The following is a 24,167-nucleotide window of genomic DNA, read 5'->3' as shown; positions in this document are numbered from 1 at the left end:
TTATAATGTTATTGTTGGTTCTTTGCCTTGAAATTCCAGAGGCTCCATTCTGGGTCGGATACCTGCCCTAGCACTCCAGGGCCTGCAGTGTAACATCCTGGGTTCGAAGTCACGGATGTGCTCCGTTGGCTGAGAGATATGGATAGGAAAGCAGATTGTACACTGGACGGAAGCTTCTTCAGGTGGGAATCAGGCCTGTTTTACTCACCTGGCCCCCTGTCTGGGACATGGTAGACACTCAGTAAATATCTGTTGGATGAATGAATGGACTGGCTGAGTGGCATCCTGCCCCCTGCTGAGAGAGAGGCTCATCTTTTCCAGTAGCCCTGAAATGAGGACAGGGGCCGGTGCTCCTCTCCGGCTTGGTCCTGAGCAGTCGTGGACAGGAAATTGTCCTTCCTGTCTGCCAGTTGAGTGAATAACCACTTCCTTGTGAAGTAAGAACACAGACCTACCTGTCCCTTGGTGCTGACATGGTAATTAGTGCTGAACTCTGAAGTGCGTGTCATCCTTGCCTCGCTCAATACATTTTGCTGCCTGTCCCACCACCTGCTTCAGGGCTTTTCCTGGATTGAGAATCAGCTGGGCATCAGCTCTGTCTCCTCCTCCACCCTGTCAGGTACCTCCTCTCATCTATGACATTGTCATCGAGTGCTATTCTGGGGAAAGGTAAAGGGAGGGGAGGGACTGACCCCTTCCTTCCTGGAGTTAAAGTAGATGGGGAAGGGCTGGGACCCAAATGAAAAACCCAGAACTAGATTCACTCCTTCAGGCAAGGCTTGATCCAGGGACTCCCTCATCCTCCCTCTTGCCTACACTTCTGCTGCAGAGGGACCATATTGCAGGTGATGGTTAAGAGCACTGCCTCTGGTCTAGACTCCCGGGCTGACCTGGGAGCAGTTCCTCAACTAATTCCTGCCCCAGTTTTCTCATTTGTAAAGTGAGGATAATAATAATAATACCTGCCTCATAGGGTTTGGGGAATCAGTAAACATGATATATATATGTCACACTTTGAACAGTGTGACACACACATTAGATCCATGTTCTATGGAGCCTGAAGTTTATACAAGTTGATACAAAATTAGATAAAGTAATATCACACAAAATACAAATTGTAAAAGGTTGACAAATGCAAAACATCACAAAAATTTGGAAACTAACATAATATTTTTATTAATTAATCTCTATACCTTTTCCTTCATTGTTTGGTTTTATACTCCCTGACTGCCTCTTTATTCAATGTCAATTTTGTAAAATCATTTTCTTTCGATCAAATAGAAAGAAATCTTCCCCCAGCCTGGTTGAAGGAAATTTAGTGTTTTAAATTATTGATAGTTCGTAATAGTTAATTATTTGTAGTTTCCCTCTGCTTCACAGCTCTTCATTGACAATGCCATGTAAAACTTTAGGATTGTTAGCAAATTTGAGAAAAGCTCTGATTTAGTTACTATGGCTATGTAACAGACCACCCCAACCTTAATGGCATAACACGGTAACCCCTTTAGTAGGCTCGTAGTTTCCGTGGGTCAAAAATTCAGAAAGGGCACAGGCTGGGGGTGACTCAGTAGCTGGGCTGGAATCACCTGAAGGCTTATGCATCCCCATGCCCTGGGCTGGGAGGACCTGGGGATGAGGACTCCTGACCTCTCCACATGGCCTGGCTTCCTCACAGCACGGAACCTCAGGGACTCGGACATCTGTCATGGTGGCTCTCAGCGGAAGTTTTCCAGCCGTCAAGGAGAAGCTACATCGCCTTTTGTTACCTAACCTCAGAGTCAAGCAGCGTCAAGTTCCTCACATCCTATGAGTTAGCGCCTCCAGCCCAAAAGGTCCAAGAGAAGGGGAATCTGCGTCCACCTCTTGATGAGGGAGGGGTAAGAGCATGAGGACAGGAGACACTGTTGCAACCATCTTTAGAAAAATAAAATCTGCTACAACCTCTAACAAGTTTCTCTCCCCTCTGAGCTATCTAGATGTGCTAGCTGCTTGTAGTACAGGAATATGATAACTTCTATTTCTTGAAATTCCCATCAGATAAAGGGAAAAAAGCATTTAAGACATGATTGAAAACATCTCTTTAATGTTCTTTTCTGGCTGATTCTGTAATAATACATTTTAGATCCATTTGTAATAGGTTAACATTAATTCAGTTTCATTTGCCTCAAAAAACAAATCATTATTGTTCAATTATATAACGAATTGACAGTAAAATGGCTGAGTTCATGGCATTTCAGGAGAACATTTCATGTTGTGCATACTGAATAGTTTAAACAGGTGACTTCACAAAGCTTTTTCCTGTAATATTCATAATCTAAGAGTTTCCTGATTGGTCTCTTACCTTTCCTACAAAGTTTGTCACTCTGTTTTAACAGAAATCCTCTAAATTCCTAGGACCAGCCACACGGAAGGAGTGAGAGGCCTAGAGCCAGAGTCCAGAGCCCCTTGCAGCTAGGTCTCCGGAGTCTGCTCAGAGCCCACCCCTGGGGCCGCCCTATTATTCCTCCCAGGCTCCTGGCTGCTCATCTGCTCTCAGGTGCTCAGCCCTCCTCCCCCAGAGGCTGGCCTGGCTCAGGCTGGGGCTGGGCTGCAGGGGTTTCCTAGCTCTGACCCCACCCTGCCCTCTGCCCTCAGCCTCAGGGGAACCAGCTTCCTGCCGCTGCTCCCCGGACTTGACTTCCCCCTCTCTTGTACCCTGACATCCCAGGTCTGGAAGAGATGCTCCACCTGCAGGTCCTGGAGCCTTGCCAGAAGTTTCTGGAAAAGCTAGTTGATTCAGCCTCCAGGAGAAGAGGAGAAGGTGTTGGGCTGAGGGAGTGACCTGGAGGCGGGGCCCCGGCTGTTTATAGGATCGTGGCTCCTCAGAGGCTGGCAGGTTCACAGTCAGTCCCATTCCATCGGAGTAGTCGCTGCCAGCCAGCCAGGGAGCTGTCATTCTTGGAGGGAGCCGGGCCTGGAGTGGAGCCAAAGGTTTGGCATGGAGAGAACGACACCTAGGGGACCACCTGGCCATCCTCACCAGGTAATAATGTCACTGAGCCTGTCGGCATCACTCAGGGCAGGGCCTGGAGCTAGGGTGCATTCTAACAAGCTTGACATAGCTGAAACCAAGGTGATTCTGGTCTCTGGGGAGGGGCTGGGTCCCAGACCTGGGGTCTCTGCCTAGGCAGAGGCTGGAGGCAGGAGGCAGACGGTGGGGGAATCTGTGCTTAGGGATGGGGAGTGGGTGGGACGGACATTTAGCATCCATAGAATCCAGGGCCCGGGAGACCAGGGTGAGGAGCGTCATCTCAGCCTGACTCAGAGGCTGTGCCCGCAGCTCCCACGTCCTGTCTCTCCAGCCTCCCCGCACTGTCCTACTGCGGGTCACTGGGTGCCAGCAGGGAGAAAAGGCAGCCTGCTCCTCTTACTCCCCCAGCTGAAGACCTCATGGTTATAGATCCTCTGGACCCCGCTCAACCTCCCTTGGGCTATATCCCCCGTGATGGGCAGAGACCAGCACTGAGCCACGGAGGATGGAGGAGGCCCCGGGGCTCCTGTGCAGGGACAGAGAGGGTGGCTGGGACTCTCGGCGGAGAGGCACTTCCAGGATGCTACAGGAAGCTGGGTGCAGGCGCCCTGCTTGAGACCCCTCCATGAGCATCCAGGGTCAGTCATCAATGAAGGCAGTATTCCAGGTGGCAGGATTTTTCAACAGGGAAGGTGAAGCCCCAGAGTCCTCAGGAGAAAAGAATCCTACTAGTTAACACATTAGTTGGGTCAATAATCCTATTCGTCTAAAACAAATCTATGAAATTCTAATGTTTAGATATCCATGGGGCAGGGGATGAGTGTTGCATGCTTTCACAAAGAAGCAAAGTCCTAAGAAGGTAGAACCACAAAGGGGTTGTGAGCTCTGGCCTTGAAGACCTGGGTTTAAATCCTAACTATATCACTTACTAACTCTGTGACCTAGCGCAAGTCAACCTTGCTAAGCCTCAATTCTCTCATCTGCAAAATGGGAGGAAATGAGAGAACTATCTTATGAGGGTGTCAGGAGGATAAATAGAGTTTGAATATGTAATATGCTTAGTATAACACCTAGAAACATAACAAGCACTTAATAAATAGTAAGAAATAAGAGCAATTATCTAGAAACTGCTTACTTTTTGCTAAGCATTCTACAGGCATTAACACATTTCAGCCTCAGGACACTGTGTCAGGTTGATACTATTATTTGTTGCACTACAATGAGGAAACAGAGGCACCAGGAAGTTTAATGACTTGTCCAGGCTCACACAGCAAGTAAGCAGAGGACCAGGGTTTAGATCCAGACAACCTGGCTGGGAACCTGCCTTGACCACTCTGCTCTTCTGCCCCAGCAATGGCCACTCATTATAGTGATTGTCACAGCCCATCCTCCAGGTGCTCTGTGTTAGTGACACTCTTAGAGGTGAGGAGAATGGGGTTCCATCTTAGGAAAAATATCCTCCAGGAAACGGTGGGCTCTCTGAAGTTGAGAGGCTCTCAGTGACCAGAGGGGGAAATGGGCAGCAACACCCAATTTGGGTACGGTGGCTGGCTGGAAAGTGAGCAATTGGGGGTGATTCTTAGCAGCCCCAAGTGGCTTTAGAGCAGCCCACAGGCTGTGGCCCTGAGGATCGGGGTGGGAGCTGGGCTGCGGTTTGGCTGCCTCTGCCTCGCCCTGGCTTGGAGTGGGCATTGAACCACAACTCCTCACAGGAACCCAGGTCCCAGCCAGCACCATCTCTGTGATGGGCGGTGATGGAATCTGGGTGTGGGGAGGAAACGGAGCCAGGTGACTAAAACGACACTAAATCCCTGTCAACTACAACCTCTGGCTTAAGGCCTGTGGATATCACTAGCATTGATCCCCAAGAAGGGAGAAATGAGCCTACCTTGCTGGGAGGGTCATGTGTGCTCTGCCAGAGAGCTGACAAGGATGACAAAGACACTTAGCAAGAAGCCACAAGACAGGGATGATGTGGGGACACAGGGTAGCAGGGTAGGGGCAAGGGCACAAGCCTGCTTGGCTTTGCTGTGGCCCGTTGTCCTTTAAGCTTCTCTGTGGGATATGGAGAGCCGGTGCCGTAGACACGGAGCCAAGCCCCTGGCAGGTAGCACGTGTGCAGAGCAGAGACGGTTCCTGGTGGGAGCCTAGACTTTCAGATCACACGCACAGGAGTGGGACTGGTCGTGAGAGGGTGCAGAGCAGGAAAGAGCTTTGGTTTCATCGCAGCGCTGTCTCCCAACTATGCAAGGCTGAATGTCCACCATGCAAGCACGCTGCTGTCTCTGCCTCAGATCACAGGGCCTTATCGTAAGAAACGTGTGCAGGGTGCCCAGAAAAACCTACTCAGCGGGGCCTCAGGAAGAACAGAAACCCAAGGGCCCCCTGGATCCCAGCAGTGCCAAGGACCTCAGCAGGAGGGGTTTGAGATACCCGGCCCACCCCCCCACCCCCCACGGGCCCTGTCCCAGCAGGATTCAGCCACGCGCCCCCCTGCCCTCTGCTTTTCCTCCTGCCACCTGCTACTGCTCGTCTTCTTGGTCCCTCTGAGCTCCTGCCCACTCCGTTTCTTCTTCCACCTTACTGAGCTTGCCTGTGGGCTGATGTGGCCTTGCCAGCATCTTAATAACTTTCACCCCCTGCTCACGGGAACAGCCTGATGCTCTTGGAGTTTCCCAATTCACACCCAAGAGACGGTTTGTACCTGAGGCCATCACGGAGCACTGGGCTCCCCAGAGCTCAGCGTCCTGGAGTCACGTGCCCACTTCCTGTCCAGAGGCCGGGGGAACGCCTGGCAGCAGGGTCCCATGTGTCACCAAAGGGCTGCCCTCCCTGTGAGCTCTGGGGGTGGCTGACCCCAAAATGACATGTCCAGTGTGGTGGCCGTTCCCTGGCCCTCTGTTTCCTGCTTTCTTTACTGTGCAATCCTGTCCCTGAAGGGAGGGCGTCCCACAGATTCTACCCCCATCCCTGACTGCTGCGGCCCAGGACCATGGCCCCAGGCACAGTGATGGGCAAAGGCTGTTTGGCCCCAGAATGCCTGGCAGCGTCAGCGAGCAGCATCTCAGGAGAAGCCTCGGCACCAATTTGGGGAGCTCGTAACTGAGCAGGAGGGACTCTGTGGCCTATTTCTCTCCAGGGGGAGACCGCTGCCTGCTGGCAGCTCACCGTGAGGGTCCTGGAGGCGCGGGGCCTGGGCTGGGCTGACCTCTGTGAGTAGCTGTGTCCTGGGCCCCAGGGGTGTGGGGAGGACCATGTCCTACGGGAAAGGCCCAGTGCCTTGGGGCTGGGCTGGGCTGGGCTGCCCCTAGTGGCTGCAGGGGTCTTGGGAGGAACCTGGTGAGGCCCCCGGAGAGGGGCATGAGGAATTCTCTCTCACAACGGTTCTCTTGATGTTGGCAGTGAACGAGGCAGACCCCTACGTGATCCTACAGCTGCCAACCGCACCTGGAACAAAGTTCAAGACCAAGACAGTCACCAACTCCAGTCATCCTGTATGGAACGAGACCTTCACTTTCCTGATCCAAAGTCAGGTCAAGGTAAAGGCCAGAGGACCCCTGGCCACCCCCCTGAGGACAGACTGTACCCCACACTGGGAAGGTTCCTGGGGTAGGGTACACCTTCCTCCGGAGCTCAGGCAGAGAAACTGGGGAAGGGGGTGTCTTTGTGCCCCAGCCTGGATGTGCTGGGTGTGAGAGAATACTGGTCCTCCCTAAGCCCATCTATGGAGTGGAGGCAGCAAGAGCCCTCCTGCTTGGGTTGTTTGAGGTTAAATGCGATCACGCACAGAGAACTCCCAGTATAGTGCCTGGTACCTACCACGCCTTAGGGAACCAGCAAAGCAGGGGTGGGGTTGGGCTGGGGAAACTTCAAAAGAGTTTTATTTTTTATAAAAACAAAAATTAGCAGGGGGGGAATTAGGAACTTTGCTGGATTTCCTCTTACCGCTTCTAGGTTTTACCAGTATTTTGAAGTACAAAGTGCAGTGGCATAATAATCTTTTCACGCCCTCGGCATCAAGTGAGGATTCAACAGGTGTGAGCCGCACTATGTGTTAATAACGTGCTACGTTGCTGTTCTCGGGTCCTTAGAATGTTCTGGAGCTGAGCATCTATGACAAGGTTGCCGTCAAGAAGGACGACGCCTGCTTCAAGGTTCTCTGTGATGTCTCTGAAGTCCTCCCTGGCAGGTGGCTCCGGAAGACCTTCTCCCTGCATCCCCAGGTGGGTGGAGGTTCCCGCCAGCCCCACCTCTCAGCTCCAGCCTGAGGAAGTGGCACAGTTTCTCCCGTCTCTTGGGATGCTGCTGGGTTGAACTCCTTTGCAGGAAAACGGAAGGCCCACCCAGAGATATTTACATTTTCATAGGAAAGGAGGAGATTAACTTGACTGTTACTGGCTGAATCACTTAAGGGAGGAATTCTAGTCATCTACGGGGAAGGAAGGTTTTGGGTGATGGCAAACCTCCTCATGTGCCACAAAACACAGCTCGGTGTGACCAACCCTGCGGGTGGTGTGGGCTCATCTCTCTTGCTCACTGCCTCTGACCCTCTCATGGTGCCCGAGACCTGGAGGGAGGGCAGAGTTCTGGGGCTGGTCCCCCCTCGAGAGGAAGATGAAATGGGCCCTGGGCATCTTCAAGCCTCCTTTGGCTTGTTCTCCTAATCTTCCCCTTCAGCCTTGCCAGGCAGGGATCTAGCTAGCTGTGGGTAACTTGGGCAGGTAGCCCATCTTTCCCTAAGACTCGATTTCCTCATCTGTAAAATGGGAAGGGTTGTAACACCGGGCCTCCCTTAGAGGCTGCTCGGGATGATGAGATACGTAAAGGAGCTGTGTCAACTCTAAAGACATGTGTGCATGTTGCCAACTTGCTCTTCTTTAATTTCAGGGACCGGAGGAGCTGGACGTGGAGTTCCTGATGGAGAAAACGTGAGTAATCCCACACAGCTCAGGGGGTGTCTCAGGACCCAGGCTTTCCTTAGGAAAATACCTGTGACCCAGATCTTCCCATTGGTCTGTCCAGCCCAGATTTGCTGTTCCTCATCTCCTACCCCTGCCGGTCGGGTTGGGGGGACCCTCAGAGAAGTGAGGAGAGGAAGGCTGGTGTTTTGTCTGCCATGCTCTCCCTCCCTCTCTCCTCACCTTTCACTCTTCAGAAGCATCTCCCCACACCCTGAATCGTACCCAGGACGTAAAGAACCCTCAGTGTCACCCAGGGAGGCCCCACCTGGGTGCAGCCTGGCTGGGAGGGGGCACATCAGTGCAGGAAGCCTTTGCCTTTGCAAGGCCGGACTCTGGATGATTTGATTTTTCCAGGTCAGGCTGCCCAGAAAACCTCATCACCAACAACGTGCTTGTGGTAACCACCTTCCCCAGGCCTGTGGGGGTGGGATGCGCTAAGGGAGGGGCCCCAGAGCAGACACTGGGCTAGGGGCGGGGCTGCCTGGCCGGTGGGCCGCAAGGGACAAGGCAAGGACAGGGCTTTGCAGTAAGACCAGTCCACCACCCTGCTAGGTGGTCACCTCGGGCTGCAGTCTGGCCTCGGAGGGGCCTGGGGCTAAAGGGAACTCAGAGAGAGGGGAGGCGGAGGCTCTGCTGAGAGGAATTCTGGCCCAAGGCAGGAGGGTTGAGGGAACATTGGGGGAATTTTAGGCATTTCCTGATGGTGTTTAGTTCTGTGTGATGACTTCATAGTTCTTAGCCCTGAAGGGGGCGAGGAAGTCTCTCGCAGGCCAGGCCAGCAGGCTCAGGTTACAGTGTGGTGTGCTTCCAGTCAGGGAGCTTTGAGATAGGACCAGGGGTCAATCAGCTTCTCCTCGGGACGATGGAGGGTCAGCTCTCCTAAAGCATAGCGAGCTCACGAAGCTGCAGTGGGCAGGAATGGGTGGTGAGCGAGGATTAGAAATTTTCTACTCAAAGGAACACCCTCAACGAGCAACACAGGCATGACCTGGGAGCTAGGCCAGGCCCTGCATGTAGTAAGGCAGCTGGCGTTCAAAACTGAAGCAGGCATCCACCCTTGGGGTCCTACGAGTGCCTGTTTGATGGGCTAGTATTACTTTTTCAAATACACCTTAAAATAGCCACACCTACGGCAGCTGCCTTTTATCTGAGGTGATGGAGACCAGCGGCATGTTGATGAGCTCAGCAGTTCCAAGGGAGAGGGTAGCGGCCAGAGCTGAGTGGGCTGCAGGCATCAGCTGGCACGCATTACAGAGAGAATGCAGCAGGCTCACTTGGCAAGTCGGTCAACGGGAGGACTGGTCCCACCCTGGACCCTACTTCTGGTTCTGTGTGTGGTGGCTTTGGGACAGGGGGCTCAGGGGGTGAGGTTGAGGGGAGACCTCAGCTTCCCCTGCAGAGCCCCCCGCCCATGATGTGGTCTGCCCCAGGCCCGAGAACTGTCATGCCTGGATGTCCATCTAGACACCACGGGGAGCACAGGCGAGGCTGCAGGTGAGGCCTGCTCAGGATGAGGTCTGGCCTGTGCCTGGAGTGTGTGGGGTTGCTGGGTGTGGCTGGGGAACCTGTACAGCAGGAGGCTGCCCACACGGCACAAGGGCAACTGGTCTCCTCTGGGCAGGAGAGTCCCCCTGACCTGGAAGAAGGCCCGTCGCCGGAGGTGGGAGTCCCATGGGAGTTGCGGGGGGGGCGCCCTTTCCAGAATGCTGTTTGCCATGGTCTAGCCACCTGGCCTCCCCAGGTCTTGGGCAGTACTGTCGGTTTCCTGGATCCTAGCTGGGGTTCCGGGCTCTTGTTTCCCTTGGGCTAACCTGTCCATTCTCTCCCTAGATCAGGACGAGCTGGAGCTGGAGCTGGAGCTGGTGCTGAAGGGCTCATATGAGGACACACAGACATCTGCCCTGGGAACAGCCTCTGCCTTCCGCTTCCACTACATGGCGGCCCAAGAGGCAGAGCTGAGTGGGTGCCTGAGGGTAGGTTTTGGCTCTGGAGCTCCCTTGCCGACCCCAGCCTTGGGCCAGCTCCACCTGCTGCAGGCTTCTCTCTGGCCATCCTCCTGCCAAGGCCAGGGCCCTGTGGCCTTGTCAGCCTCCCCCAGTTAGGCACCATGCCCTTGGCAGACAGGGAGGATCACCAGGGGCCTCGCGTGGGCACGGGGGGCTGCTGTGCCATGTCAGTCTTTGTTTGACGTCTTCAATGGCTCCTCCGATAATGCTCCTAGAATAAAATCCCATGTCTGCGTCCGCAGGCCCTGCATAACCTGGCCCCTGCGCGCCTCTGCTGCCTCATTTTCTCCCATGCTCCCCCTCATTCACGATGCTCCAGCCATATTTGTCTCTTCTCGCTTTTCCAACACACCAAGTGCTTTCCCTGTCCTCCTGCGGCTCCTTCCAAGGCAGCCTGCCCCTCTTTCTCCTCCTCCTCCTCCTCCTCCTTTAGATCTCAGCTCAAATGACATCTCTTCAGAGGCCCTCCTTGACCCCCCATCTCAAATAGATTCTACATACCCCACCTTTGGTTACTCTATCACATCACCCTGCTTATTTCCTTTACAATACTTACTAACGTCAGTTCATTATCTGTTTCTTTATAAGTTCATGCACATGACTCAGAATAATAAATAAACACATATCAGCTATTAATACACTAAATAAATATAAGCTGTGCTTATTTTTTATTGAAGTTTAGTTGATTTATAATATTCTGTTAGTTTCAGGTGTATAGCAAAGTGATTCGGTTAGCTATTATTATTTTTGTAATTATTAGTAATTGTAATTATTTTAATTACAATAATTGTAAATACTGTAATTATTTTTGTATTATCAGGGAGGGTCTGTGTCTGTCCAGATCGCTGTCTGGTGACAGTTGACATTCCTGCTACACATGTAAGTGGCCTCAGCTGGATGGGAAGTGCCAGTGAGAATAAAGACCCCAAGGCCCCCAGGGGATACCCACACTCCCTTCAGGGTCTAGGACATTCTGAGTGGGGTCTCTTGTTTTGATTTCAGGCCCCAGGAGTGAAGCTGCAGCTCAAGGCTGAGAGCTGGTAAGGGACATTCATATCTGTGGGGGACAGGGGTAGTCACGGGGCTGGAGAGTATGTGGAAAGTGTGGTCCTGGGGGTTGGGAGCAAGGAGTTTATTTGGCAGTTATTGTGGGCTCGACCAGCCAGTAGCTGAGCTATGCAGGTGCCCCCTGACCCTTGGATCCTCCACTGCCCCAGCCCGAAGGAGCTGGCTGTGCATCTGGGCTTCGATTTGTGTGCGGAGGAGAAAGCCTTCCTGAGCAGGAGGAAGCAGGTGGTGGCCAAGGCCCTGAAGCAGGCCTTGCAGCTGGACAGAGACCTACAGGAAGATGAGGTTTGTGGGGGAAGGGGGATGGGGCTACAGATACCTTGCACTCGCCTTCATGGAGTACCTGCCTGCTATGCCCTCTCCAGATACTCCAGTCAGCAGAGACTGGGGAGTGGGCATATGTGGGGAGATGTGGGGCACGGGGAAGCTCTCTTTGGGGATCTATCCAAGGCTGAGAGCTGTCATTTGCTGGGGAGGAGCTGGGCGCTAGCTCTAACCCTGACTCCTTCAGGCTCTGACCTCGAGGTCCCTTCCCTGGTGGCAGGAGGCAGCTCCATCTCTGTCCTTGTTAAGCCAGCCTGTGTCTGTGTGCAACCCAGGTCCCCGTCGTGGGCATCATGGCCACAGGAGGAGGTGCCCGGGCCATGACCTCTCTCTATGGCCACCTGTTGGCCCTGCAGAAGCTGGGCCTTCTGGACTGTGTGACCTACTTCAGTGGCATCTCAGGCTCTACATGGTGAGGGCCCTGGGGACTTGGAAGAGCAGAGATGATCAGGCCCCAAGGGGAAATGGAGTGGACATCAGAGGGACCCTCTAAGTGGGTGTGAGCAGTATGTTCTGATGGGTGCCAAGTGGCTTTCTCAAAAGGGAGGAGACAGACATTCAGAGGTCCCGCCATGAGCGAGGCATTGCAGGACATCCATTCCATGCTACTGATCCAGAAGGAGCTGGGTTTGAGTTCCTGCAACACTACTTACTGGCTAGGTGACTTTGAGCAACTTATTTCCTCTGATTCTCAGTCGACTTATCTCCAAAGTGGGGGAAATAATAGTACATACTCCATAGGACTGGAGTGGGACAACCCAAGTAAAGCACTTAACATGTCTGACACGTACCAGGAGCTCCAAATTGGTAGCTTTTTTTTCCTTTACTTGTCGTTGCCTCATTTAATCCTCACAACACTCTCTGGGGTCGTTTCTCTTATTGTATAGTATAGATGAGGAAACTGAGGTCAAGAGATGCTATTTTACCTAAAGACAACATTGCCACCCTGTGCTCCACTCTGCCTATGATGAAGTTGAACTTTTCACTATTAGAGATTCATTCCTTTGAGTCTTATCAAAATGTGACTTTAAGGAGTAAAAGAGGAGTAAACTCCTCAGAGTTTAGGTGACAGCTGTTGACAGGCAGAGTCTTAAAGGGCTTCAGGACGGATCTATAAAGATGGGAGTAGGGGTCTACAGCTGTGCTGTACAATACAATAGCCACTAGTCACGGGTGGTTATTGACCACTTGAAATGTGGCTAGTCCAAACTGAGATGTGTTATAAATATAAAATGCACAGTGAATTCTGAAAAAACAGTTTGCAAAGAATATCTATATTAATTTTCATATCGATTACACACTGAAATGATAATTTTAGATTCTGAATTAAATGAAATATACTGTTAAAATTAATTTTTCAGATCTCCTTTTACTTTTTAAAAATGTGGTTACCAGGAAAATTTAAATTACATATGTGGCTCACATTCTATTTATATTGGACCGTACGGATCAAGAAGGAGAGAATGCCCTGCGGCAGTTTCCAGATAGGTGGGGCTTTGGCAGCGGGAGCCACGTGTTGGGAGAAGTCGGAGGGTGGAAGTTGGAGTTGCAGCGATCCGTGCTGGGCCTTGACCTCAGACTGTAATGTCCCTTTGTTCTCTCAGGACAATGGCCCATCTGTATGGGGACCCTGAGTGGTCGCAGAGGGACCTGAAGGGACCCATCAGACACGCCCGGGAGCACCTGGCCAAGAGCAAGCTAGAGGCCTTCTCCCCTGAGCGCCTGGCGAGCTACCATCGGGAGCTGGAGCAACGGGCTGAGCAGGGCCACCCCACGACCTTTGTGGACCTGTGGGGTCTGGTGCTGGAGTTCACGCTGCACGGACAGGTAGGGCCCCTGCGCATGCGAGGCGGAGCGTGTGTGCACGGGTGAGGGCTGAGGCAGCCTTGCAACTAGCTGACGCGCGCGTGCGCATTTCCTGCTGGGTAAGAGGCCTGTGGTTAATGGATGTGGGAACAGCTGTAGTTCCTTGTCTGCCAACGTTGGGATGCTGACATTTTGAATCAGGTTATTCTTCAATTGATTGCCATGAAACAGAAATTTCTGGGTCTCCCAAGAGCTAGGGACCAAAGTCAAAGTCAGTTAAGCATCGTGTTTAAGAGTCAGTGAGGTTTTTGGAACAGCTTTCACTTTTTTTATTTATACTGTGATATGAAATGTATTTTTCTTCATCTTCATGGTAGTGTTAAAAGCACAGACTCTGGAGCCAGATTTCCTAGATTCTAATACCAGTGCCTCTTACTAGCTGTGTGTCCTTAGGCAAACTACTTAACCTCTCTGTGCCTCAGTTTTTTTCATCTGTACAATGAGGATGAGAATAGTACTTACCACATAGGGTTGCTGTGAGCACTCAGTGGCGCCTTGGCATAGAGTAAGCATTAAGTGTTAGCTATTCTATTTCTTTACTATTATCCTAACACCATTAAGACCCAACTGAGCAAATAAATTTTTTATGCGTTGCTTCTTTAAGGAAAGCTTAGTAAGTTAATTGCTGAATCTTACATTAACTGATGTAATTATTAAAATCGGGGATTTTTTCACATTGTTGTTTTACCACATATAGTTATCTGAACAAAGTTTCTTTTAAAGCATTTGAAACAGCTAAAACACAGAAAGTATTTTTAACATGTATAAGAAAAAAGTAAACTATCATATATTAGCAGAGGAAAGATTCTTACCTTTCTTATCTTTGGATATCAGGTGTTTGACCAAGAATGATTATCATGTAAACTAACCAAAAGTGAATTTGTTTTAACTTTTTTCTTTAAATTTTATTCTTGTTGGCAAGCACAGTGCTACTTGGAAATTACCAACCATTCTTGGTTTTTAGTTATTAGTTTAAAAATATTTATTATAAAATATTAATATTAAATATTTATCACAATAATCTTCAGACTTAAGAAAATGCATAAAGCATGAAGAATAATATAAGGAATATGCATGATGTCACTAATCAGCCTAAGAAGTGAAATATTACAGAAAGAGCCGAAGCCCCCCCTGTGGAACCCCCTTCAGTCCCATTTCCCTCCCACCCCCAGAGGTAACCACCATCCTGAATTTAGATTTATCATCACATACATATCTGCAATCTGTACACTTTATAATATTATATAATACATAACATATTTTATAAACCTTTATTATATACTTTATTAGATATATGTTTATTATGCATACTTTTATTAAAAATATATATCCTTTAGAAAAATGTAATATTATTTGTACAATGGTTCTGTACAAGTCTCCTTGTGCCCCCGTGTTAGAGATTCTCTAAGCCTGGAAGATAGATAGCCAGTAGTGGAATTGTTAGGCCATTGGGTAGTGTATCTTCAACTTTTCTAGCTATTGACAAGTTGTTCTCCAAAAAGATTGTATTAATTCACACTCCCACCACCAGTGTATCATAATTTCTTTTTCTCTACATGTTCTTCACACTTTTAAATGTTTGTTCATTTTATGGGTGTGAAAGGAAATTTTATTGTAGTTTTCCATTTCCTTGGTTTTTAGTGAGACTGAGCATATTTTCAAGTATATTTGTCATTGGGACATCCTCTTTTTTTTTAATGCTAATTTTTTAAAAAAATTTATTTATTTTATTTATTTATTTTTGGCTGCGTTGGGTCTTCGTTGCTGTGCGCGGGCTTTCGCTAGTTGCAGCGAGCGGAGGCTACTCTTCGTTGAGGTGTGCAGGCTTCTCACTGCGGTGGCTTCCCTTGTTGCGGAGCACGGGCTCTAGGTGCGTGGGCTTTAGTAGTTGTGGCACACGGGCTCAGTAGTTGTGGCTCGTGGGCTCTAGAGCACAGGCTCAGTAGTTGTGGTGCACGGGCTTAGTTGCTCCGCGGCATGTGGGATCTTTCTGGACCAGGGCTTGAACCCGTGTCCCCTGCATTGGCAGGCGGATTCTTAACCACTGCACCACGTTGGATGAATTACCTACTCAAATCCTCTTCTATTTTTCTATTTAATTCATCTTTTTAATATTATAGGAATTCTTTATAAATTCAGGGTATTAATCCTTTATCAGTTCTAGTAGACTTTGATGCATACTTTTAATATAATTCAATGTATCTTTCTTTTCCTTTATGGTTTGTACTTTTAGAGTTTCCTTGAGAAATCTTTCCCTCCCCTAAAGTTATAAAATATCCTTCTATATATTCTTATAAAAGTTTTAAAGATTTCTTTTTCACAATTAGGGCTTTAATCCACCCAGAATTTATCTTCAGGTATTATGTGAGTAGGAATTCAATTTTATATTTTTCCATATGGATAGCAAACTTTCCCAGTATCACTTATTGATTTTTTTCCCACTGATCTGCATTGCTACTTCTGTCATGTGTCAGCATGTGTCAGCATGAATCTATAATAACTCATACACTCATGGGACTTTTCCTGAGTTCTCTATTCCATTCTTCTTTTTTTTTTTATAAATTTATTTATTTTATTTATTTATTTTTGGCTGCTTTGGGTCTTCATTGCTGCACGTGGGGTTTCTCTAGTTGCGGTGAGCAGGGGCTACTGTTCGTTGTGGCAGCGGGATTTTCATTGCGGTGGCTTCTCTTGTTGCGGAGCATGGGCTCTAGGCGCGCGGGCTTCAGTAGTTGTGGCACGTGGGCTCAGTAGTTGTGGCTTGTGGGCTCTAGAGTGCAGGCTCAGTAGTTGTGGTGCACGGGCTTAGTTGCTCTGCGGCATGTGGGAATCTTCCCGGACCAGGGCTCGAACCTGTGTCCCCTGCGTTGGCAGGCGGATTCTTAGCCGATAGGGAGTCCCTCTATTCCATTCTAATGGGGCTCATTCTCTATCCCTGTGCCAATCCTGCCCTGGCTTAGTTACTACCTTTGTGATAAATCTCAGTTTCTGATAGGGCAAATTTACCCCCATCTGCTACCTTGGTTCTCAGAATTATCTTGGCCACTTTTGGCCCTTTGCCCTTCTATATACATAATAGAATCAGTTAGTCAAGTTTCATGATAAATATTGTTGGGATCTTTGTCGAAATGGCATGGAATTTATAAAACCAGCATAATTACTTGAAATGTTTTTGTTTTATTAATATATCCCATGTATTCTTTGGATCTACTGTTTAAGTTCATGTTTGGTTTTGAGTGTGCTGTGTTTTATTAACTGACTTTTCTGCCTGGTGGCAACAATTAATTACTATAGAGTGGGGGAAGCTTGTTTTAACAGTTCACTTTATGAGGTGCTAGAAAATGCAATTTGATCCTAGGCTATAAAGAAGACATATTTAATTACATTGATCCTCCAGTAATGGCTTAATACATGGTTTTATGTACACAATTTGTAGTCATTTTAAAAAAGACAAACTTAGTTTTTTAAATTATTGTTCACAAGAATAAAAATCCTTGTGATATTATTGAACAACAATGCATTGTTTAAAATGAGTACCCATGCAGTTTAAAAAATTTTGTCACAATGTGAAAGCTTTGCAAAGCTTTGTTTCTTTTTTTTCTTAGTCATCATGCTTTATCTCTTAAAGCTCACATTTTTAAAATAATTCTTTATTGAGAAAAATTTAGTGTTGATTTCAAATTTGCCTTTAGATAAAAATAAGTATTTATTATCTCTATCCTATACTGAGCTACGGTACCAAAAGTCATTTTAAGTCATCAGAAAATATAACTCCATATATAACAAATCACAATTTCATTAATACTAAGTATTATTAGAGAAATATCATACCCTGAAACTTAGAACAACTTACTTAGTCTATATACTTTTATGTTACTTCAGTTTTTATAAAAACCCACTTATAAAATGCACCTATTGTAATCAATGCTTCTCAAATTATCTCTTTGAAACTTTGTTTTTACTCTCTTGCTGGCAAGCACTGAAAGGCTTAGAAGCTGCTCACCATTCTTCAAGGGTGTTTTTATAGTTTTTCTCTTATCTTTTCCTGAGTTAAAAATGTCTTACACATTTTTCTTCAACTCTGGACAAAAGGTTTTATATACACTTTAATGCCACCCTGTGCAAGACCCAGATCACACTGACACACCACCAACTGCACCCAGCTCCCACACTCCAGGTGGGACCCTTGAGTCATCAAAGTGGTGTTCTGCAGGGTTGGGGACCCTCATTTGGAAACTGGGGCGGGTAGAGATCCAGAGACTTGCCATGACTTACTGGTGAGCTATTAAAAGGAAAAGGAATACTGGGCGCTGTTTCAGTTGATAGAGAGGTGTGCTGACCCTTTTCCAAGGCTTTCCCAGGGCAGAAATTGCATCCGTAGTAACAGATTGTACACGTCAAAAGAGCAGGCAAACAGGATTCCTAAATAAAAGACTTTGAGAAGGGAAATCACAGGTATTCATCAAGCCCCCTCCCTCCTCAGCACACATACATACTCACACCCCCAAGACTAACTTGTAAATATAACAAATCCTCAGCGCCAGGCTGCTTGAGCCGTATTTGGAGAATTTCCTGTGGATTCTCCATAACTCAAGTCATATTGGGTACCACTGAAGAACTGGAGGAAAAGATGACTGTGACCTGAGTGCTCTCACTGTGTGACAGAGGGCTGCCAGGGGAAGGGAAGCACACCAGGTGTGCTGAGGCTTTGTCATGGGTGCGGGAGCCGGGCTCCTTGTTGGATGGGCTAGGCTAGAGTCCTGCGATGCACATCTGGCTGATCATCAGAATCACCTGGGGAGATTTTAAAAAGACAAATTCCTAAGTGGCTTCTGATGAGTCTCAGAAGAGACCCAGTAATCTGTATATTTAACTCTAAGTAAATCTGATGATAAAGGTTGATATGGCAGGGTGGGAACCTCCTAGGTCTAGCTGCTGAGTGGGGTGCCTTCCAGCTCAGAGAGCCTAAGAGAGAGGTGGTGCGTTCATGGTACACATACTGCTCCATGAGAAACAACCCAGGGCCTGTGGCAGCAGGATCCTTCCCCAGGGGGGCTCCAGGCAGTCACCACCATTCACCTTGCTGAGGCTTGAGATGAACCCTATTTGCATTTCTGGTCTGGGATAGAAGGAGACCTTTCTGTTCCCCTAGAATTCAGTGAGGCTCTGTGGAGGCTTCCCTAAAAGGCAAGCCAGAGTTCTTGCCAGAGTTTGGAGTTCTATTGGAGGGAAAATTAGAACCAAAAGGCAAGGATCAATAGTGGGGTACAACTTTGTACTGTGCAAAGCAGGAAAGGAGGAGATGAGAAGGAGGCGAGGATGTCAGGAGAGTGTTTGGGAGGGGCTGACACTTGAACTGGTCCAGGTGAACCTAGAAGGGGCAGCCCATCCCCTGGCAAAGCTTACAATGTACACTGAAGGGGGATTTCTGAGTCCTTTCTGGAAAGCAGCGTGTGTGTGTGTGTGTGCACGCGTGCGTGTGCCTTTGTGTCTGTGCATCAGGGTCCATGTACCCCCCTCGCTTCAACCCATAAAGATGGGCCACTGGAACCACAGGATGCAGGGGTGGGTGTCACTGTTGACACTGAGGTCCTTGTGAACAGCGCCCTCTGCAGATACGCAGTGCACAGCCCTACATGGAGACCCTGCATGTGGAGCTGGTCAGAACATGGGGGCAGGAGCGGCAACAGGATCATGTACCCGCCCATGCCACCCAGACCCCGCTGCTCCTCACCCCCAGCCTGTGCTCCCACCCTGCCTCCAGGGTGCTCCCAACCTTACTTTGGCCCTCATGCCCCCACCCCAGGTGACGGATCAGAAGCTGTCAGGACAGAGAGCTGCGCTGGAGCGGGGCCAGAACCCTCTGCCCCTCTACTTGAGCCTCAATGTCAAAGAGAACAATCTGCAGACCCTGGACTTCAAGGGTACAGTCCTCAGTCCTGTCCACTCCACCCTCCAACACACACACACACACACACACACACACACGTGCATGCACACCTCCTTTGCACCCTGAAGGCCCCCAGAGAATTCTCACAGGAAACTCCTGCACAGATGGCCAGCCTTCTGGAAGGATGGTGGTTCTGATGGGCTGATGAGGCAGCCAGCAGAGCTCGCCGTCCTGGGGCAGGGCTGTGGTGGTGAGGATGTAGACAAGGGGCTGGGTGGGGGAGAGGTCAGCTCAACAGTCAGCCGGGCGGGGAGGAGGCTGAGGCCTGCTGGGGGACCGTGTCTTTGGCCCTTGTCAGAGCTGGGGCCCCCCCAAGCCCACTGTCCTCTCATTCCTGCCTTTCCCTCCTGGCCCCTCAGAGTGGGTCGAGTTCTGCCCCTGTGAGGTCGGGTTCCTGAAGTATGGAGCCTTTGTCCCTTCCGAGCTCTTCGGCTCCGAGTTCTTCATGGGGCGGCTGATGAGGAGGATCCCTGAGTCCCGAATCTGCTTTCTACGAGGTGAGCGGTCGTCACTCTCAACGCCGGGTACCCAGGTCTGGGCAGAGCACCCGGGGAGGGCAGATATTGAGCTGGGGGGAAGGGCCATTGCAGAGGCAGCCCGCTCCCCCTCCTGTTCTCCATCTGAACTCAAGGGTGGGGACCACTGGCTTCCAAGTGATGGGGGGCAGGGCACTGAGGCCTGAGGCTGACCTCTCTCGGGAGTTTGGCCTTCAGGTATCTGGAGCAACATTTTCTCCCTGAACTTGCTGGACGCCTGGTATGACCTCACCAGCTCCAGTGACGCCTGGAAGCAGCACATCAAGGACACAGGCAGGAACCTGGGTAGGAAAGGGAGGTGCTGAGGGGAGCCTGCGGTGAAGCCGCTTCCCCTTCAGATGCTACAGGGTAGGTGGGGGGAACTGTCGGGGGAGGGAGGGCCAGGCATTTCCAGACCCCTCAGTGGACCAATGTCTGCTTCTCTGGGCTCAGAGGAACCGCCTCCCTCCTCGGGGACCTCCTCAGGGCCAGAGGCCTCGTGGCTCCAGCCTGGAACAGCGCTGGCCCAGACGTTGAGGGGCTTCCTGACGAACAGACCACTCTACCAGCACAGCTCCAACTTCCTCCAGGGCCTCCAGCTGCACCAGGACTACTGTGCCCAGAAAGACTTCTCCACCTGGGCAGGTAAGGGCCACTGCCATATGTCCCCAGGTAACAAGGTTGGGCTCCTGGGTGGAGATGGACCATGGCTGGGGCTGGCAGAGGCCTGGGGGGGTCCCAGCATCCACTTCTGGGGTGTGGCTTGGAGGGGGTCTTGGGAAGGGCTGGGGTGGCACGTGCATTCAGGGAGTGACACCAGGGGTTAGAAGGGGATGTGGAGGCGAATGCAGTATAAGGGGTGGGTGGACGATCTGTGTTGGAGTGGCTGCCCCTGACTATTGCTACCTCTCCCGTCAGACCGCCAGGTGGACTCCTCCGCCGGCCAGCTGACCCCGCAGGAGCCCCAGCTCTGCTTGGTGGATGCCGGCTACTTCCTCAACACCAGCTGTCCCTCCATGTTCTGGCCAGGCTGCAGGCTGGACCTCATACTATCCTTCGACTACTCTCTATCCTCGCCCTTTGAGGTGCCGCTGGTCACCCCATGGGAACCCCAGACCCTTTGCCCACCCAGGCCACGCTCCAGGGGCGAGCAGCAGGGCCACTGGCCCAGACCTTCTGGGTCACCAGGGGGAGGGAGAGATGACAGGCTGTGACTCAAAGGCTCCTGCCAGGTTGGAAAGGGCTGTGGAGGTGCTGGGGCCCTGGGCTCCCAAGAACGGTAGACAGGAAAGAAGCTCGCCATGCCCACCCCAAGAGGAACCGCTGGACAGAGCTAGGAGGAGAGCCTGTCCTGTCCACATCCATCCTCCCAGGGGCCTCCCTGGGGACTCTGGGGAGGGGGGTGGGTAGGGCTGTGAGACAGAAGTGGGTCCCCTACTGAGGCCCTTGAGGCTCTGAGATTGAATATCCCAGAAACAGCAATCCCAAATGGGGTGCTAGATCTGTACCCCACCTAAAGATTTTAGCCAAACAATACTGCAGACCACCGGGGTCCTTTGCTTCCCTCCGAGGCACTGTGTAGCTTGACTGGGCCACGAGCAGGACAGAATCAGGTTGTCTTGAGCAGTCAGTTTGGGCTGGAGCTGTCGTAGCATCTTCTAGAGTGCTGACCTGGGATGACTGGGAAGTACCCATTGCTCTCTGAGCCCCCTCTGCCCCGCCAGGTGCTGCAGCAGACGGAGCTAGACTGCCGGGCCCGGGGGCTGCCGTTCCCCCGTGTGGAGCCCAGCCCTCAGGACCGACTCCAGCCACGGGAGTGCCACCTCTTCTCAGACCCCACCTGCCCTGATGCCCCTGTCCTGCTTCACTTCCCGCTGGTCAACGCCTCCTTCAAGGACCACTCAGCCCCAGGTGAGGCAGCCCCCCTTCCTAACAACCTGGAAGCCTGGCCCCTCAGAGGCATCGCTCTGGGCCCTCCCAGTGCCCCTGCAGCCAGCAGAGGAGGAGAGTCTTAAGGCTAGTCCCACCCAGTCTGGGACATGGCAATACCCTGGCCTGTTGTGGATGCCCAGATCCCTGCAGGGGCCCTCCGTCTGCAAAGCCACTGGGCTGGTGTCCTCTTTGTCATGACCCCAGGCTCCTTTGGCCTCCCCCTCCCAATGCCCGTCGCTACCACTGGGCTCTGCACCCACCCCCCGCTCTATGGCAGGGGGCGTGTATGGGAATCTCTGCACTGTCACCGTCCACCACTACTACGCACCACATTGCTGGAGGACTTCCTAAAGGCCCCCCAGGCTGGACAGCCAGAAAAGAGAGGCCCCGGTGCCCTCTCTCTCAGATTCCCCTAAACCTGTCTGGGGTCACAATTGGCCTCTCTGTCATTCTACCGCAGACCATTCTGGGGTCCTTGTCAGGGAGCTGGGCCTCTACTCCAGGGCCCCCGAAATCTGAACTATCATCACATTCCTTCTAATCCTCGCCTCCCACCAACTGGTCAGACTTTTATCCCCTTTTGATGGGAAAACCTAATTCTGCCTTTGTGCCATCTTCTGGCTTTCTAGTTCCTGCCATAGTTCCAAACCGTCCAGCTTTACTCTTAACATGCTCAGCCCGCATCTTGGAATTCTCTTTCTCTCTCAACAAAGACTGTTTCTTGCAAAGCAAAAGCTCTTTGGTTTTCAGACGCTTGCTTCCATCATGAGTTTTAAGGATCCATTCACTAACCTAAAGGACTTTGCTTTTCTGCTGCTTCCACCTTACCCCTGAGGGTGAGGTGGATACCGGGGGCGGGGGGTGGGGCCTGAAGATGTGTAATGCTCTGAGAAAACGTGGGGAGCAGCGCACGCTTCACATCTCAAAACAGCATCCTGCTGTCCACAGTTATAGCTCTGGGCAAAGGACACGGGGCTGGGAGGAACCCCTTCAGTGGGGAGCAGCTCACCCCTGTGTCCGGCCACCAGGAGCTGTTCTGCCAGCTGTGGAGGCCTCTGGGCCCTGCGCCTAACCCCCTTCCACCCCTGGACAGGTGTCCAGCGCAGCCCCGCAGAGCTCCCGGCCGGCCAGGTGGATCTCACCGGGGTCACCTCCCCCTATTCCATGTTCAATATGACCTACAAGGAGGAAGACTTTGACCGCCTGCTGCAGCTCAGTGACTACAATGTACGGAACAGCCAGGGCACCATCCTGCAGGCTTTGAGGACCTCTCTGAGGCACCGGGCCCCGGGGGCCAGGCCTCCAGGGCCGCAGACTTGAGTCTTCTTAGGGTCCCCAAGATTTGAGGGCCACACTCTGATCCTGGGGGCTGGGGGCTTAACCCACCTGCAGTGGGTACAGCCATGGCGCTCACGGGGCTGGAGTTCCCGGGCTCTCCCAGGCCTGGGCCGCCTCTGCGGCTGGTCTCACCGCCCTGAGGGGCCGTGGCCCACCCCGAGTTCTCCCTCACCTTCATAGCTGGTTTGGGAGGAGCTGACAGCAAACTCCTTACCAGGCCAGCGTATAGAACAGCTGGTTCGACCAAACATTTACCCGTAGTTCTTTTCACGCCTGAACAGAATGGATTTGAGGTGCACACTGGAGGTGCCAGACCAGGAGTGGGGACAGGCAGGGCAGGGGAGGGCCTGGGAGGTGGCTCCAGGTATCGGGAATCACAGTACGTCCTGACAGGCACCCCTTAATGCCTCTGCTCCTCCTCCTCCTTTTATACTATTTTTACGCAACTTTAGTGAGATATAATCCACATGCCATATAATTCATCCATCTAAAGTATGCAATTCAATGGCCTTTACTATATATTCAGAGTTGTGAAACCATCACCACAATCAATTTGAGAACATTTTCATTAACCCAAAAAGGAACCCCTCATTCCTTAACTGTCAACCTCAAACCACGCCCACCCCAGCCCTAGGCAACCACTAATCTACTTTCTGTTTCTTTAGATTTGCTTATTTTGGACATTTCTTATCAATGGAATCATAGAATATGTGGCCTTTTGTGTCTGGTTTCTTTCACTTAGCATAATATTTTCAGGATTCATCCATGATGTAGCAGGTATCAGTACTTCATCCCTTTTATGGCTACGTAATACTCCATTGTATAGATATACCACACTTTATTCATGGGTTGATGGACATTTGGATTGTTTCTGCTATTTTTGGATATTATGAATAATGCTGCTATGAACATTCATATACAATTTTTTTGTGTGGACAATGTTTTTAATTCTCTTGCATGTACACCTAGGAGTGAAATTGCTGGGTCATATGGTAATTCTTCACTTAATCTTTTGAGGAACTGCCAGACTGTTTTCCAAAGTATCTGCACCATTTTACATTCCTGTCAGCATTGTATGAGGGTTCCACTTTCTCCACATCTTTGCCACCTCTTGTTATTGTCTGTCTTTTTTATTATAACTATCCTAGTGTGTGTGAAGTGGTATCTTGTATGCGTTTCCATAATGTTGATGTTAAG

At 50.6% G+C, this 24,167-nt stretch overlaps 1 protein-coding gene across 1 annotated transcript in view; it reads left to right on the top strand.

Annotated features, from left to right (window-relative positions):
- PLA2G4D (phospholipase A2 group IVD) overlaps positions 1–24,167 on the top strand; it is a 53,484-nt gene that overhangs the window by 24,295 nt on the left and 5,022 nt on the right. Inside the window, exons 3-24 of the mRNA XM_082453119.1 lie at positions 40–1,877; positions 2,395–2,536; positions 2,708–3,022; positions 6,150–6,222; positions 6,413–6,549; positions 7,102–7,233; positions 7,898–7,938; positions 8,326–8,368; positions 9,402–9,465; positions 9,802–9,987; positions 10,819–10,856; positions 10,980–11,017; positions 11,195–11,330; positions 11,645–11,781; positions 12,974–13,196; positions 19,042–19,159; positions 19,545–19,682; positions 19,899–20,006; positions 20,154–20,345; positions 20,619–20,785; positions 21,425–21,611; positions 22,726–23,193. Coding sequence (XP_082309245.1) covers positions 2,978–3,022; positions 6,150–6,222; positions 6,413–6,549; positions 7,102–7,233; positions 7,898–7,938; positions 8,326–8,368; positions 9,402–9,465; positions 9,802–9,987; positions 10,819–10,856; positions 10,980–11,017; positions 11,195–11,330; positions 11,645–11,781; positions 12,974–13,196; positions 19,042–19,159; positions 19,545–19,682; positions 19,899–20,006; positions 20,154–20,345; positions 20,619–20,785; positions 21,425–21,611; positions 22,726–22,952 — 2,430 coding nt within the window. The 5' untranslated portion in view covers positions 40–1,877; positions 2,395–2,536; positions 2,708–2,977 and the 3' untranslated portion in view covers positions 22,953–23,193. The remainder of the gene's footprint in view (positions 1–39; positions 1,878–2,394; positions 2,537–2,707; positions 3,023–6,149; positions 6,223–6,412; positions 6,550–7,101; positions 7,234–7,897; positions 7,939–8,325; positions 8,369–9,401; positions 9,466–9,801; positions 9,988–10,818; positions 10,857–10,979; positions 11,018–11,194; positions 11,331–11,644; positions 11,782–12,973; positions 13,197–19,041; positions 19,160–19,544; positions 19,683–19,898; positions 20,007–20,153; positions 20,346–20,618; positions 20,786–21,424; positions 21,612–22,725; positions 23,194–24,167) is intronic.

The sequence above is a fragment of the Balaenoptera physalus genome, assembly GCF_965194825.1.
Source record: "Balaenoptera physalus genome assembly, chromosome: 2".
Taxonomy (NCBI): Eukaryota; Metazoa; Chordata; class Mammalia; order Artiodactyla; family Balaenopteridae; genus Balaenoptera; species Balaenoptera physalus.
Note: the sequence above shows the minus strand (reverse complement) of the source record. Positions and strands in the feature narration are given on the sequence as shown.